At 37.2% G+C, this 17,848-nt stretch overlaps 1 protein-coding gene across 8 annotated transcripts in view; it reads right to left on the minus strand.

Moving 5' to 3' along the window:
• The window catches only part of Unc79 (unc-79 homolog, NALCN channel complex subunit), a 238,323-nt gene that overhangs the window by 151,151 nt on the left and 69,324 nt on the right, over window positions 1–17,848 (minus strand). For all 8 annotated transcript variants that reach the window (XM_069997680.1, XM_069997681.1, XM_069997678.1 and 5 more), the window contains exon 7: window positions 17,404–17,533. In XM_069997680.1, the coding sequence (XP_069853781.1) occupies window positions 17,404–17,533 (130 nt within the window). The remainder of the gene's footprint in view (window positions 1–17,403; window positions 17,534–17,848) is intronic.

Raw genomic sequence — 17,848 nt, forward strand, 5'->3', positions numbered from 1 at the left:
ACCAGCATTACTCTGAGAAAAAGACTTGATGAAATACTACAATAAAAAAGTATATACAGGGCTGGGAAGGTGGCTCAGTGGTAGAGCGCTTGCCTTGCATGCATGAGGCCCTGGGTTCCATTCCTCAGCACCACATAAGCAAAAAAGAAAAAAACCAGAAGTGGCACTGTGGTTCAAATGGTATAACACTAGCCTTGAGCTGAAGAGCTGAGGGACAGTACCCAGGCCCAGAGTTCAGTCCCCGCAACCGGACCAAAAAAAAAAAAAAATGTATATACATGGGCTGAGAAGGTGGCTTAGTGGTAGAGTGCTTGTCTTGCATGCATGAGGCCCTGGGATCGATTCCTCAGCACCATATAAGCAGAAAAAGCCGGAAGTGGTGCTATGGCTCAAGTGGTAGAGTGCTAACCTTAAACTGAATTGCTGAGGGACATCACCCAGGCCCAGTTCAAGCCCCACGACAGACAATCAATCAATCAATCAATCAATCAATCAATCTAGCATATTAAATCTGACTACAGAACACTGTAGGGAAACATGGAGTTTAACTCCAGGAATGCATAGTTGGTTTGACAATGAAAAGCAAATCAGTGTAACATCACATTAAGAGAAAAAAGATAGTAAATTACATGATCACCTCAATAGAAAGGTAAAATACATTTACCCCAAAGTGACATTCATTCACAATTATAAATCTCAGCATCTATAGAAAACCTACAGCTAACATCATATTTAATAGTGAAAGTCTGAATACTTCCCCACAGGGATGGATGTCCATGCTCAGCACTTAAACTGAACACCTGTAAACTTGAATTATGAGACAATACATTAGAAAAGGTTGGCAGGAAAGCTAGAATAGATTCAGAGAAGGAGGGAAGACAGAAAGAAACACAGGAAAGAAGGGAGGGAAGAAGATAGAAGTAACTGAAGTAACAGAAAAGTATCCTTATTTTCAGAGCATATGATCATTTATACAGAAAAGCTTAAGAAACTTACAAAAAATATAAAACCTAGTAAGTTAAATTAGCAAGGTTGCAGGATACAAAATACATAGTGTTAATAAACAAATAGAATATCAAATTTTTAGTATTTGGGAATCACTTTAGTAAAATATCTAAGACTTGTACATGGAAAATTACAAAACACTCCTGAGAGAAATTAAGGGAGACATAAATAAATGGATAGATATGCCCTGTGTGTGGATCAGTATTGCTAATTCTCTCCAAACCAAACTAAAATACACAAAAATATAAAACTAACACTTAACAGAAGAAAATCATATACCAGTAACTTCACTCCAGAAAATATAAACACAAAGTTCAATATTTTTAAAAGAATATACTTTCCTCAATGCCTATCAGATAGATAAAATGTTATAGGATATGTGAAAGCTAGAAAAAAATTAGAAAATCCATACTCAAAAAAAGTCAAAATAAACATCTAACCCAAAGACCTGCAGGCTCATGCCTATAATCCTAGCTATTTGGAAGCTGAGATCTAAGGATCACAGTTTGAAGCCAGCTGGGACAAGAAAATCTGTGAGACTCTTATCTTCAATTAACCAGCAAAAAAGCTGGAAGTGGAGGTGTGGCTAAATTAGTAGCATGCCAGCCCTGAGCAGAAAAAGTTAAGAAAGAGAGCCAGGCCCTGAGTTCAAGTCCAGTACTGGCACCAGGGCGGAAGGAAGGAATGAAGGAAGGAAGGAAGGAAGGAAGGAAGGAAGGAAGGAAGGAAGGAAGGAAGGAAAGAAGGAAAGAAGGAAGGAAGGGACGGAGGGAGGGACGGAGGGAGGGAAGGAGGAACAGACTTTAAACATGTTAAAGAATGGGGCTGGGAAGGTGGCTCAGTGGTAGAGTGCTTGCCTTGCATGCATGAGGCCCTGGGTTCAATTCCTCAGCACCACATAAGCAGAAAAAGCAGGAAGTGGGGCTGAGGCTCAAGTGGTAGAGCGCTAGTCTACAGCTAAAGAGCTCAGGGACAGCGCCCAGGCTAAGTTCAGGCCCCACGACCGACAATAAATAAATAAATAAACATGTTAAAGAATATAGACAAATAGATTGCTAAGAGGGGAATTTAAGAGAAATGAAAACCCCCAAAAAGCAACTAAAAGCAAATTTCTAGAACTAAAATAGAACATGTGAAATTAGACTCTAGAGATGGATTTGGGGTGGTTAGGGGCATCATGGGGCTTGAACTCAGTGCCTAGGGCTTGTCTCTCATCCCCCCTACTCAAGGCTAGTGCTCTGAGTCACAGCACCACTTCCAGTTTTCTGGTGGTTTATTGGAGATAAGGGTCTCATAGACTTTTCTGCCCAGGCTGGCTTTGAACCACAATCCTTAGATCCCAGGCTCCTGAGTAACTAGGATTACAGAAATGAGCCAATAGAACCCAGCTGGTAGACTGAATTTTTAAAACATTTGATACAACAAAAGAAAGGATCAGTGAACAGATTATTCTAACCCAAAATAAAGTACAGCAAAAATTTTAATGGAATATTTGAGACCTTTGACATAATATTTAATATTTTTAAAGTCCCAGAATGAGAAGAGAAAAAGAAAAGGGCAAAGTAAATACCTGGATAGTAGAAGATCTGAAATTTTCCCATTACTGAATAAAGGACATGAAATCACAGATTCAAAACGCTACCTCAGCAATCTCTAAGCAAAATAAATACAAAGACTACCATACTTAAGCAGATCATAATAAAACTATTTTTAAATAATAATATTTAAACTCAGGAGTCTCTTGCTCACACAGTTTGCTTACTCTGCTGGTGCTCTACCTTGAACCATGTCTCCAGCCCAGATTGTCACTGGTTATGTTGGAGATGGAGGCTCACAGACTTTTCTGCCTGGGATGGCTTCAAACCTTGATCTTCTAGTTCTTAGCCTCCTATGTAGATAGGATTACAAGTGTGAGCCAGGAGTGCCTGAGTTATTTTTATAAGGGACAAATCTTTAAAAAAAAAAAAAAAAACTAATGAAAAACCAACAATTGAGCTTTTATCCTATGAAACTCCAGCCAGGCACTAGTGGCTCATTTCTGTTATCCTAACTACTCAGGAGGTTGAAATCTGAGAATTGTGGCTCAAAGCCAGCCAGAGCAGGAAAGTCTATGAGACTCTTATCTCCCTTTAACCAACACAATGCTAGAAAGTAGAGTTGTGACTCAAGTGCTAGAGCTCTAGCCTTGAACACAAAAGCTCAGGAACACCACCCAGGTTTTGAGTTCTAACCTTCAAGCATCAGGACTAGCACAAAAAAAAAAAAAGAAAAGAAAAGAAAAAACTTCCAGAAATAAAAAAATAAAAGCAGAGAGCAATGAAACAATGAATTTAACCTTTACCAATTTTTTCTTTAATTTTTCTTTTAATTTATCTGAAGTATTATGATAAAATTTAACACACATTCAGTAAAAAAAAAAAAAGTCTAGGATATCTGAAAAACCCTGCAGCTACAGTTTTAATAGTAAGATGCTCCCAAAAGTTAGGAACAAAGCCACAATGCCCATTCTTACCACTCCTATTCAAGAGACCTTCTGTTCAAAAGATCCTAGACAATGAAACAAAGAAAACAAAATTGGAACAAAGGTCAGAAAGAAAGGAGCACATATGACATCACTGTCTATATAGAAAACAAAATCTCTATAGAAAACAAAATCACCAACTACTACTAGTAATCATTCAATTTAGCAAAGTCAGGAGATACAAGATCAACATATAAAATTAATTGGATTTCTTTATGCTAGCAATAAGCAATTGAAAATTAAATCTCAAAATAATGCCATCAGAGAAAAATCAAACACAAATTCAAGGATTATACACTGAAAAGTACAGAACACTGCTGAAATGTTAATACCTAATTAATGTATAGAAACATTAATGGACTCAAAAGTGAAATATTGTTAAGATGTTTATCCTTTCCAAATAATACCACAAATTTAACATAATCCTAGTCAAAACCCCAGAAATATTGTTTTTTGGCAGAAATTGAAAGCTGTTACTAAAATTTAGGTTAAGAACCTAAAATAGTCAAAATGATGACAGGAAAAGAGCAAAGTCAAAGCCAGGCACTGGTGGCTCACACCTGGAATCCTAGCTACTCAGGAGGCTGAGATCTGAGGATCACAGTTCAAAGCCAGCCTGGGAAGGAAAGCCCATGAGACTCTTATTTCCAATTAGCCACCAGAAAACCAAAAGTGGTGCTGTGGCTCAAGTGGTAGAGCCCTTGCCTTGAGCTGAAGAGCTGAGGGACAGCGCCCAGGCCCAGAGTTCAAGACCCATGACTGACCAAAACAAAATTACCAATAAGTACATAAAAATATGTTCAATATTCATCATTAGAGAAATGTAACTAAAGCCACACTAAGATTCACACCCACCATAATGGTTAAAATCACATTGATATTTAGTGTTAGGGTGCAGAGCAACTGAAGCTCTCCTATATTGCTGGATGAAATATAAAGTAGCATAAACATCCGAAAAAACTGATAGACATTTCTTACAATTCCAGAAATTCATACACTCAAGAAAAACTAAAGCATATCTCCACAAGTCTTCTTACATAAGATGTTCATAGCAGCTTTATTGAATGTTCACTAAAATCTGGAAATATCCCAAATATTCATCAATAGGAGCACTGAGAAGCAGAGTATGACATAAATGTGCAATTAAATACTTAGCAATAAAAAAGAACTATGTGGGAGGCTAAGATTGGAAGGATTCCAGATTCCAGGTCAGCCCAGGCCAAAAAAAAAAAAAAAAAAGTGGAGACCTCAATGGAAAAAACTGGACATGGTGGAGATATATATTTGTCATCTCAGCTACAGTGGGAAACATAAATAAGAGGACCATGGTGCAGGTCTGCTTGAGGGAAAAGTAAGAGTCTATCTTAAAAATAACTAACTCGAGCTGGATGCTGGTGGCTCACGCCTGTAATCCTAGCTACTCAGGAGATCTGAGGATCACGATTCAAAGCCAGCCCCAGCAGAAAAGTCCGTGAGACTCTTAGCTCCAATAAGCCACTAGAAAACCGGAAGTGGCACTGTGGCTCAAGTGGTAGAGCACTGGCCTTGAACTGAAGAGCTCTGGGACAGCGCCCAGGCTCAGAGTTCAAGCCCCACGACCAACAAATAATAATAATAACTAAAGCAAAAAGGATAGATACATGGTTTAAGCTGTACAGAACCTGCCAAGCAGAATGCAAAGATGTAATCACAAACATCAGTATTACCAAAAAGAAAAAAAAAGAACTAGACTAACCTCAGCAACATGAATTAATTTTAGTAATATTATATTGACTAAAGTCAGATGGGAAAATGTGTACTATTTGATTTTTGTTTATATTTGTGGAGGGTGTATTTGTTTGAGATGAATACACAGATTATATAGAAACCAGATTAGAGACTACCTGAGGGTAGAACAGGAAGTGGTCATTAGAAGATACATACCTTTATTTTGTATTATCTTTATCTGAGGGATAATTACAGTAATATTATACTCCAATCATAACTGATCCAGCAGTACACCTGATATTTGTTTATCTTGCTATTACAAAATATTCCTTAACAGTATAATTTTTACTAATAAGACACAGTGACTGACAACTTTCTAAAACTGACATCAAGTCTCATAGAAAAGTTATATGAACCCTCCTCCCAAAAGGCAAGTATAAATAATATCATAACTACATATGTCATAGTCAAGCTCAAGTTAATAATAAAAACCTTTCAAATAAAGTAGAAAATAGTGCCTTCAAACAAGCAAGCTATAAAAGCAATGCAATTGAAATGTTCATGAAATATCTTCAAAAGATGGAAATAAAATGACTGCCAGTCTAGAATTGTATACACACAGAAAACACCTTTATGGAACAAAGGCAAGTGACACAAGCCTGCAATTGCAAGCTTTTGTAGAGTCTGAGGCAGGAGGACCATGAGTGTGAAGCTAATCTACATAGTAAGTTCCAGTCCAGCCTGAGTTAGATAGAGAAACCATGTTTCAAACAAACAAAAAGAAACAAAAGCAAAATAGTGACATTGTCATACAAGTACAAAGAGAAAATGTATCCCCAGTAGAATACCACTAAAGGAAATTTAAGTGTATTATTTTTAATGTATTTCAATAGGAGTTTAGAGCTACAAAGAAAATGAACAAGAAGCAGAGAAAATTCAGCAAATATTGACTGAATAGGATAATAATATTTATTTTTATGAGCACATATTTACATCTGATATTTGCAAATTATATATGTATGTGATCTTCACACATTATATATATATATATGCATCGTGTAAATACATGGACGTTAGGAAGGAGTTGAAGGCACTGAAATCTATTATCAATTAACAGGAAAGGTAAATACACCTGTGTTATTCTAGAAACTGATAAGCCAAGAATGCATGGCATAATCTCTAGGGTAAAGAATAAATAGTAGGAATAACTCACTAAGACCAACATACAGTGACGAAATACATAGATACATTTAACCACTATAAAAAGGGGGGTAAGGAGAGAGAAAAGAAGCACAGGGAAAGCAGGAAAAATAGAAAGCAATAGAAAAGTTGTAGATTTAAAACCAAATTATGTCAGCAATTATATTACATATATATTGGCTAAATGTTCCAACTTAAGAACAAAGGTTTAGGGCTGGGATGTAGCTCAGTGGCAAAGCGCTTGCCTAGCAAGTGCAACGTCCTGGGTTCGATCCCCAGTACCAAAAAAGAAAAGACAAAAAAAAATACAGTTAAAAAAAAAAGAACAAAGGTTTATTGTTATTATTACTGGACCAAACACAGGGTCTTGAGCATACCAGGCAAGTGCTCTACCACTGAGCTAACATTCATCCCCTTTTTTAGTTCTATTTTGAAACAGGGTCTCACTAAGTGGCTCATACTATCCAAACTTTCCATGCTCTTACTTCAGCCTCCTGGGTAGCTAGTATTATAGACCATGCCTCGATACAAAGATCATTAAATTGAGTTTTAAAAGAATCACATAAAATATATGAATATAAAAAGTTGAAAAAAAGTGAAAAAACTTATACCATGCAAACACTTGTGAATGCTAGTAAAGATGTATGACTTTAATTCAAAGTAGATTTAAACACCAAAAAATCATGACAGATTAAAACATGAACTTCAAAATTAAAAGTTTTGATTCATCTGGAAGATACTGCATTCTACATTTGTATGCAGCTATCAAAGCAGTCTCAAATTATAAACAGCAAATGCAACAAAACTTCAAGGAGAAATTAGACAAATCCACAGTCAGAGATTTTAATGTTCCACACTTGGCAACTGATACAAAAAATGCAGTAACAATGCAACAACACAACTGAAAAATGTGATTTAATTAACATATGTAGAACACTATTCAAACAACTGTCAAACAAGTTTTTTTAACTATACAGAAATTTGTAAAACTATGTCCAGCCTTAAAGGAAATATTACAAATGAGAAGGCATAAAGTAATATATAATATTTCATCTCACCACATAAGATACAAATCATCAGCCAGGCACTGGTGGCTCACATCCATAATCCTAGCTGAGATCTGAGGGTTGTGGTTCAAAGCCAGCCCAGGCAGAAAAGTCCATGAGATTCTTATCTCTAATAAACTACTCAGAAAAAGCCATAAGTGCCAGTGTGGCTCAAGTGGTAGAGCACTGACCTTGAGCAAAAAGAAGCTCGGGGACAGCGTCCAGGTTCCAAGTTTAAGCCCCACAACTGACTATACATACATACACACATATATATATGTATATATATATATATATATATATATATATATATATATCATCCTTAAAAACTATCATCAATGGGTCAAAAGGAAATCATGAAGAAACTTAGAAACTAGCACAGTACAGGAGGTTTACACAGTGCAATAAGACAGTAAAAGTTTAAGGATTGAAAAGGAAGCATTACACTTGTATTGTTCAACAATGTTATAGTTGCACACAGTAAGAGAAATTTTAACAAAGCTACAGTTAATTATTAGAATTAAAAAGTGACAGTGCTGTCTGTATGCTAATCAATATAATAAAATGAATCACATGCCTACGACAGTAAGAAAACATTAGAATATGCAATTTTAAGAAGATATATCACTGACAATAACGTCAGAATAAACACTTAAGAACAATGACCTTAGGGACATGAGACACCTCTACAGAAAATGGTAAAACAGCGCTAAGTTAACTCAAAAAGTTTTTTAAGCATAAAGAGATATTCCATGTGAATGAATTGGAATAGTCAACGTAATAAAAATATCAGTTCCCCCCAAATTAATGGAGACGATCCCAATCTAAATTGACAGTAATCCAACAAAAATCTTAGCAGTTTGGGTATGTGTATTAGGTTCAACTTGATAAAAACTTCAACAAGGCAAAGACAGCAATAGTACAAGGTACATTGCAAGTATCAGATTGTATTATTACCATACAGTGATTTAGACAGTATAGTACTGGTATGTAGAAAAATACAGCACTAAGCTAAATTAAGAATCCAAAGACAGTACCATCTTTAGATCGTTGAGTTATGAAAGCAATGGTACTACAGACCAATAAGGAAGAACAATGTTTTCAATAAAGATTCAACCGAGAGAAATGAAAACAGAACAACTGACCACTGCCTCACATCAGTGTTTGTCTATAATTTGACTCAATGCTCTTTTTTGTGTAGATGCCTCACAGCCACATCAGGTCATTTATAATTTATTATGTTACTGTCAGTGACAGTATTTACATTTACTAATCTTTACATTTACTAAAATTACGTTTACTAATCTTTTACTACTAGTAGATATGTAATTAATTTTAGTATATTAATGTTATATATAGTAACCTTGCTAAATCACTTTTTAATTCTAATAATTTACTGTGGTAGCTTTGTTTAAAATTTTATTTTAATGAACATAACTATCATTGTTGAATAATAAAAGTATAATGCATAGTTTTTAATCCATAAGCCTTTTATGTCTTGTTACCATACTGTACTGGATAAACCATTCTGGACTATGCTGCTTTCTTTTTTCTTCCTTTCTCTCTGTCTCTCTTTCTATTTTTTCTATCTTTCTCTCTGTCTTTCTTTTTTTAGCAGTACTGGGAATTGGGCTTAGGACCTCATGCCTCAGATTTGCTAGGCAGGCACTCTGCCACTTGTTTTTGTACTTCATGTTTATAGCAGACTGAACTGGACTGTGATCCTCCTACTTGTGTTTTTACATGTTCCTGGGGATGATTGGTACATACCAGAGTGCCCTGCTATTGTTTGAGATGGAATCTCAGGAACTTTAATGCCCAGGCTGGCCTCAAATTCCCACCTTCCATCTTTGCCTCCCAAGTAGATACTGTGCTGGATTTCTACAATCCCCACAGCTGGCCCTCCATTACTGAACCACAACTGCAGTTCTATATTTTTGCTAGTTAATTAGAGATAAGAGTCTTTCAGATTTGTTGGTCTAAGCTAGCTTCAAACTGAGTTCCTCAGATCTCAGCCTCCTGATTTACTAGGATTATACATGTGAGTCATTGGTGTCCAGCTGACATTTGCCTTTTTAACACTTTCTTTGGGACTCAAACAGAAAAATTAATTCCAGATATATCTAAAAGGTAAAAAGTAAAGATCACAAATGTTGAAAAGATTATCATGACAGTTTTGGGGTAAAAGAACATTTTCTTGGGATATAAAAGGGACTAAACATAAAGAAAAAGATGGAAATGATGCAACTATCTTTCTCTGGGTCTGGATTACTTCACTTAATGTAATTTTTCCAAGTCTTCCCATTTCCTTATGAATGGTATAATATCATTCTTTCTGATGAATAAGTAGAATTCCATTGTGTATATATGTGATATATATATATATATATATATATATATATATATATATATATATATATCACATTTTCTTGATCTATTTATCCACTGAGGGGCATCTGGGCTGATTCCAGATCTCAGCCATGGTAAATAATGCTGTAATAAACACAGTTGTGGTGGTGTCTGTAGTGTATTCTTTTTGTGTAATAAACACGGTTGTGGTGGTGTCTTTAGTATATTCTTTTTGTGTAATAAACACGGTTGTGGTGGTGTCTTTAATGTATTCTTTTTGTGTTCTATTGAATAGAACTGACTGCTGGGTCATGGGGTAGTTCTATGTTTTGGATCTCCATGCTTTCCAGAGTAGTTGAACAAACATACGTTCCCACCAACAATGTAATAGAATTCCCTTTTGGCCACACCCACGCCAGCATTTGTTATTGGTAGTTTTCTTAATAATGGCCATTCTAACTGGGGTGAGGTATTAAATGAAGTGAGCAAGACCCAGAGAAACACAGGCTGCAGGGTTTCCCTTATACTCTCATAGGAGCTAGAATGAGCCTATAAATCAAGAAGTAAACACTCTGAGTGGCAGATGCATTATATTCATAAACTGATTTGTTGAACGCTAACTCTTTTGTACAACTGCTTATAGACAATGAAAATAAAATTAAAAAAAATAAGACCATCCCCTGAACAAAAAAAAAAATATCATTACAAGAGTTTTCATGATTTGGGGGGTGGGGGGCAGGAAGTTTGGTGGTACCAAAGTTTGAACTCTGGGCCTTGCACTTGCTGGCAGGCACTTTACTAAGGACAGTTAAAAACAAGAAAACTTATATGCAACATATATAAATGACAAAGATATCAAGAGTATATCAAAACAACCAAAAATTATGAAAAGGTATTTAGTTTCATAATAATCACAGAAAGGCAAATTGTAACAGGACACCTTCAAAATAGCTAAAATTTTTAAATTAAGAAAACAAAGTATTGACCAAATGTGAAATATAAGACAAGAATAACTCTTTACACTGCTAATTGGAGTACAAGTTAGTATATCCATATTGGAAAGCTTCTTGCCATTATCCATTAAAATTGGATACATCCATATCCACTGATTCACTATTCCATTCTAGGCATGCAGGATGTTCATAGCAGCATTATTTGTAACAACAACAACAACAAAAGGGAACAGCTAAATATCCATTTACAGCAGGGGTAGGCCAATAGCAATAAAAATGAACAACAGGACTATAAATAGCAGTAACAATGTATAAAGAATAGTTAACTTGAACACCTCAGACCACACACACAGAAATAATGGACAGCTCCATTTCTATAAAATTCAAAAACAGGCAAAGTTAGTCTTGGATGCTAGAAGAAGAAAGAGATTGGAAAAAGGAAGAAATAATCATTGAGAGCAAGCATATGGTGGGAGATGTTTGAAAACATGTTTATGTGAAGATAAAATCAAGACAAAGAAAATAGTAACTCAATTAACAGTGAATTAGAAAAAGACTGGTAAATCTTTTATACAAATCAAAAATCCAATTCCACTAACAAGTAGTTAGATATTTGGTAGCCCAACTTAGGTTTAACATAGTAGCGCCATCTTTACTTATCCTCTATTTTTTTAATCTCTTTCATGGAAATGTATAAATCTTATACCATGTGTTTTATTCTAGAGCTCCAATAACAACTACTTGTTCTTTGCTACAAAATATTAAATAAATCACTAGTTATTAGATGCAGTTTGTAATTTTTCCCTCCCTTATAGAATGTGCATAGGATGAATGGTTATTTTATATCTGTCTGATTTTTTGGGGGGGGGTCCAGCCATGGGGCCTGAACTCTGGGCCTGAGTGCTGTCCCTCAGCTCTTCAGCTCAAGGCGAGTGCTCTACCACTTGAGCCACAGCACCAATTCCAGCTTTTTTCTTTTTGCTTAAGTGGTGCTGAGGAATTGAATCCAGGGGCTCAGGCATACAAGGCAAGTGCTCTACCACTGAGCTACCTTCCCAGCCCCATGAATGGTTATTTTAATCGTCAATAAGTATCTTGACTTGAACAAGAGAAAATCCACTTTAATTACAAATATATAAATAGGAATACTACAAAAATGTGAATTTAAGACACACAGGTGATGGCCAGAATAATTAGAATAGGATTTTTTTTTTGTCAGTTGTAGAGCTTGAATTCAGGGCCTGGGCACTGTCCTTGAGTCTATTTGTGCTCAAGGGTAGCTCTCTACCACTTCAATCCAAAGCTCCACTATTAGTTTTTGAGTGGTTAATTGAAGACAAGAGTCTAACAGGACTTTTCTGCCCAGCTGCCTTCAAACCAAGATCCTCAGATCTCAGCCTCCTGAGTAGCAAGGATTATAAGCATGACCCAGTAGTTTTTGATACACGATATAATCACTGTAGATCATCAATTCCTCATTATTTCACCTTCTTGTTAGCTGTAAATTTCTGTGATATTCTGTAAATACTCTAAAAACAACACACAACTAGAAACAGTGGCTCATATCTGTAATTCCAGCTACTCAGAATGAGGATATTGGAAAAGTTGTAGCTTGAGATTAGCCTAGACAAAGAGTGTATAAGACCCTCCACATTAACAGCAACAAAACTTGCCATAACAGTACACACCTATTATCCTAGCTATGGAGGAAAACATAAATAGAAAGACCACCAATGGGCTGTCGTGGGCAAAAAACACAAGACCCCATCTCAAAAATAACCAAAGCAAAAGGGCCAGGAGTGCCGGCCTATGTGTGAGACGTTGAGTCCAAAACCTCAGTAACACAACAAAAGCAATATATATACATAAATATATATGAATTAATAACAATTATCAAAGCAATGTATATTTATAGTATTTTTCCTTAAGACAGCTGCATTTGATATTTCTATCATAAAAGGGTGAAGAACAGACACCTATATTCAAAAAATTGGAAATAGCTGGGTGCCAGTGGCTCACACCTATAATCCTATCTACTCTGGAGGTTGAGATCTGAGGATCAAGGTTCAAAGCCAGCCAGGGCAGGAAAGTCTGTGAGACTCTTATTTCCAATTAACCACCAGAAAACCAGAAGTGGCTCTGTGGCTCAAGTGGTAGAACACTTGCCTTGAGCTAAAGAGCTGAGGGACAGTGCCCAGGCCCAGAGAGAGTTCAAGCCCCAGGATTGACAAAAAAAAAAAAAAAAAGGATATTTAAAATGCCAACAGTAGTGATTTCTGAGTGGTGACACACAGTTTTCCTACTTAGGTGCTACTTTCATTTATTTTCCTATAACTAAATATTCCTTCAACTACAAAATAAAATTTAGCTGAGCACTGGTGGCTCAGCCACCAGAAGGTTGAGAGCAAAAGGATCACAGTTTAAAGCTACCCCAGGCAAAAAGTCTACATGACTCCATCTTCAAAATAACCAACAAAAAACAAAGCTGGAGGTGTGGCTCAAGTGATGGAGCATTAATCAAGCAAGTGTGAGGCCCTGAGTTCAAACCCCATTACTACCACTACCACAAAAAAAATCAAAAAGGTGAGGGGAATAGAAATGCTCTGTATGTAATTTTTTTTTTTTTTTGTCAGTCGTGGGGCTTGAACTCTGGGCCAGAGCACTGTCCCTCAGCTCTTCAGCTCAAGGCGAACACTCTACCACTTAAGCTACAGCGCCACTTCTAGTTTTCTGGTGGTTTATTGGAGATAAACCACCAGCCCTGCCCGGACTGGCTTTCAACCGAGATCCTCAGATCTCAGCCTCCTGAGTAGCTAGGATTACAGGCATGAGCCACTGGCGCCCAGCTTCTGTATCTAATTTTTAATGCTAAGAATTCTTGGGATTTCAGTGTCACCTACTTGCTGACAATATGCTTTGGTATATTCTCCACTGCAGCAGGAATTGAAGAGACATCCTAATACTCTAGCCAAAAGTTAATTAAAGAGCTGAACTGTGTCAAAAGTGATATCACACAGAGTAGAAAATGTAGAGTCCGAATTTAAACTGTGCCTCTCATTATCTGTGTGAATGCAAGTATGTTACTTAAATCCTGTTCCACTGATCATCTATGGAATTGAAAAGAAAACTTACCACTCAAGGTATTTGTGAAGATAAATTGAGAAAATGTCTGTGAAAACTAATTTGGTGCATGAATTGTGTTCTATTAGGAAATTAAAATATTAGAAAGATAATGGCAGCTAGAACAATGTCTGACAAGCAGCTAGTACTGAATAAATAGTAATATAAAGACCAAAATAATTAAGTTTTCTCCATATCTTTTGTTTCCTGCATAGACTGTCATAATCTACTTGAATGGGAGTTCTAAGAGAGCTACATACATCCAGAGCCTAAAGTGATCTGCAGAAGTTGTATACTAACTCGGGGGAGGGGGGGGAGGAGAGGGAGGTTGTCAACAAATGGAAGCCTCAATACATGATGGCTAAGGATGCCTTTAGATGGCCACATCTTGATCAGATAGACTATAAAAGAGTTGAAACCATCTAATCATTGAGCTAATTTTCGTGAACACAGATTTGGGTGATCCTTCCTAGGACTATGGTTCAAAGGGAAGTGGATGTTAGTGTGCTGGTCTGGGGAGCTCTTCTCCAAAATCACAGCCAATGACTTGTTTCCCTTTATTATTAGGGAAAAAAAATCCAAACTCATTCACAGGCTCTATGAGTCTTTTTTCTGCCTTCACTCCACTGCCTTGCCGCATTTAGATTTTCTAGTTCCTAAATACTATTAAGCTGTGTTTTGTCTCCTTGAAGTTCTTTATACCTCAGACTTGTATTTTGTCCATTTATGATTCCTTCCCATCTGTTATCCAGTATGTAGATGTCAAAACTTTAAGTATCAGTTCAAGAGTCACTTATTCAAGAACACGCCTTAACAAATCTCCCTTTTCAAATTTTTCCTACTATCAAAGTAAAGTTGGAGACCCTTCTGTGTGTTTCCACAGCTCTGTATTTGCTCTACCTTAGAACTTACTACCACTATTGGTGAGAGTTTCTGAGTGTTTCCTCCACAACTAGAATGTAAGCTCCATTATATTAATTTTAGTTTGTTTTATTCAATGTTCTGCCTATCAGTGTCCAGAATAATGCCTAGTAGACACACTATAAGTATTTGAATACAATTAATTCTCATATCTAGATTGTATTAAACTCCCACTTTTGTGTTAGTTCCTGTATCATCAACAAAAAGTACACTGCCAGGAAAATCATCAAATATTTATCCAATTAAAATTTTTCATTTCATTTATTGTCCATTCAAGCAAGTATCATCATATGAATGCTTACTTGAGAAACCTAATTAGAAATTATTATTACCAAAGCCTTCAATGGTTTCATATTTTATTCTATAGATATATCCAACATTTGGGGGGATTTTACATTCAAATTATTCACTTGGCAGTACTGAAACATTTTCTATTATTAGTAACATAAAACACCAACAATAACTGTTTCCAACTTTAAGAAATGTGCTTATGGGCTGGGAAGGTGACTCAGTCCCAGTGGTAGAGTGCTTGCCTTGCATGCATGAAGCCCTGGGTTCCATTCCTCAGTACCACATAAGCAAAGAAAGCTGGAAGTGGTGCTGTGGCTCAAGTGGTAAAGCACTAGCCATGAAATGAAGAGCTGAGGGACAGTGCTCAAGCCCAGTGTTCAGGCCCCAAGACCAAAAAGAAGAGGAAGAGGGAGGAGGAGGAGGAGGAGGAGGAGGAGGAGGAGGAGGAGGAGGAGGAGGAGGAGGAGGAGGAGGAGGAGGAGGAGGAGGAGGAGGAGGAGGAGGAGGAGGAGGAGGAGGAGGAGGAGGAGGAGGAGGAGGAGGAGGAGGAGGAGGAGGAGGAAGCAGCAGAAGAAGCAGCAGCAGAAGCAGAAGAAGCAGCAGCAGAAGAAGAAGCAGAAGCAGAAGCAGAAGAAGCAGCAGCAGAAGAGGAGGAGGAGGAGGAGGAGGAGGGGGGAGGAGGAGGAGGAGGAGGAGGAGGAGGAGGAGGAGGAGGAGGAGGAGGAGGAGGAGGAGGAAGCAGCAGCAGAAGAAGCAGAAGCAGAAGAAGAAGAAGCAGAAGAAGAAGCAGAAGAAGAAGCAGAAGAAGAGGAGGAGGAGAAGGAGGAGGAGGAGGAGGAAGCAGCAGCAGAAGAAGCAGCAGCAGAAGCAGAAGCAGAAGAAGCAGCAGCAGAAGAAGAAGAAGCAGAAGAAGAAGCAGAAGAAGAAGCAGAAGAAGAAGCAGAAGAAGAGGAGGAGGAGGAGGAGGAGGAGGAGGAAGAAATGTGCTTACTATTTACCTTCATGTTTTATTACTATTACTGACCCCTCTTATTATCCCAGGTAGAATAAGCCTACCAAGGACTATCAAAGCCCAGACAATAGTTATTAATATCTCTAACATTTGGTTTTTAAATCTTTCATTAGGAATATAAATCTGGGGCTGGGAAGGTGGCTTAGTGGTAGAGTGCTTAGAGTGCTTGCCATGCATGCATGAGGCCCTGGGTTCGATTCCTCAGCACCACATAAGCAAAAAGAAAAAAAGCTGGAAGTGGCGCTGTGGCTCAAGTGATAGAGTGCTACCCTTGAGCTGAAGAGCTAAGAGACAGCTCCCAGGGCCAGAGTTCAGGCCCCACAACCAGACCCCCCCCCCAAAAAAAAGGAAATAAATCTGATCACTGAAATAAGTTAAATCCCCTTAAACACTACCTCAAATCACTTTTATAATAGTGAGAAATGCCAATAATCAGTCCATTTTCAAAACAACTCATAATAACCTGAGTAAAGGATGACTTGTAAAAAATACCTACCTTCTCATTTTCAGAAAACTATCCATACAATTAAAGAGCTGGAGGCAGACAAGACTATTTAGAAACTTCATCAGCCAGGGTATATTTTTCCTTATACTACCCTTGAATGTGTGATCCTTTTATCTCAGCCTCATGAGTGCTGAATCACAGGCATGCACACCTCACCAGCTCTGTCATATTTAAAGTCAATGTTCACTTCTCATGATTAGTTACACCAAGTCTCATCAATTGTTGACTCTTCCAAATAGGCTAAGTTATCTGGATTAATATTGATGATACTGACAAGCTTTTGTTTTTGTTTTTGTTTTACCAGAACAGAATTAGCTACCTGGGGGGTTATTGCTAATTAAACAGCAAATCTACAGCATTACTAAATCTAGAGCATTACTCTTATCACTCGTGCTTTAGTGATTAATAATAGCTAAGTCTAAATCCAAATGAGACTGAGATTCATCTAGGCAATAATCTATCATGCCAAAAAATACTTACAAAATTTGTTTCGGTTAATCAGTTTCTTTAAGAAATAAGGGGAGGTCTCTCATTTTGTTACCCCAGCTGGCCCAAATTCTTGGGCTCAAGTAACTACTCTTAGCCTCCCAAGTCTAGCTAGAACCTCAATACCCAACCAATTAATTTATTTTAAACTATCTAGTTTCAGAAAGATTTATGGCAATGCCTAAAAGCACAGTAAACAAAGCCTAGCAAGATTTTCTTTTCAAGGTAGGTGAGGCACAAGTGGCACCAGAGAAAGATAGGATATCACAGTGCTCTTGTCTCCTTACCTGTGTACTGTAATCCCCTGTACTCGCTTATTGCACCAGGAGGTTTTAAATTGGGCCAGTAGTGGAAAAGCATTTGCACAGCTGGAGGTTTTACTTGCGAAGGCCCATAGGCAATCACATACAAAAGATCCTGAAGGAAATAGGAAGCATGTTTGGATTTAAGCATCATCAAATACAAATAAAGATAAATTCTTTCAATACTACCAAAGCAGTGAAAATTCTAATGGAGACACTGAGTTGGGTAATTTCCCAGAATCTCATCATGCAGGTAAGCCTCACAGACTAGATCACATTAAAACATTATTGTTATTATTTGTTTATGGGTCCTATTGCAAAGGGAGAGTTCAAAAGTACACTATCTTTAATCAAATTCTTCTCTAATCAGATTCATATTAGGGTTGGAGGCACAGCTCAAGGTGGTAGAGGCTTGCTTGCCTACCAAGTG

The sequence above is a fragment of the Dipodomys merriami genome, unplaced genomic scaffold (genome assembly GCF_024711535.1).
Source record: "Dipodomys merriami isolate MVZ:Mamm:240054 unplaced genomic scaffold, mDipMer1.0.p SCAF_50, whole genome shotgun sequence".
NCBI classification, from domain to species: Eukaryota; Metazoa; Chordata; class Mammalia; order Rodentia; family Heteromyidae; genus Dipodomys; species Dipodomys merriami.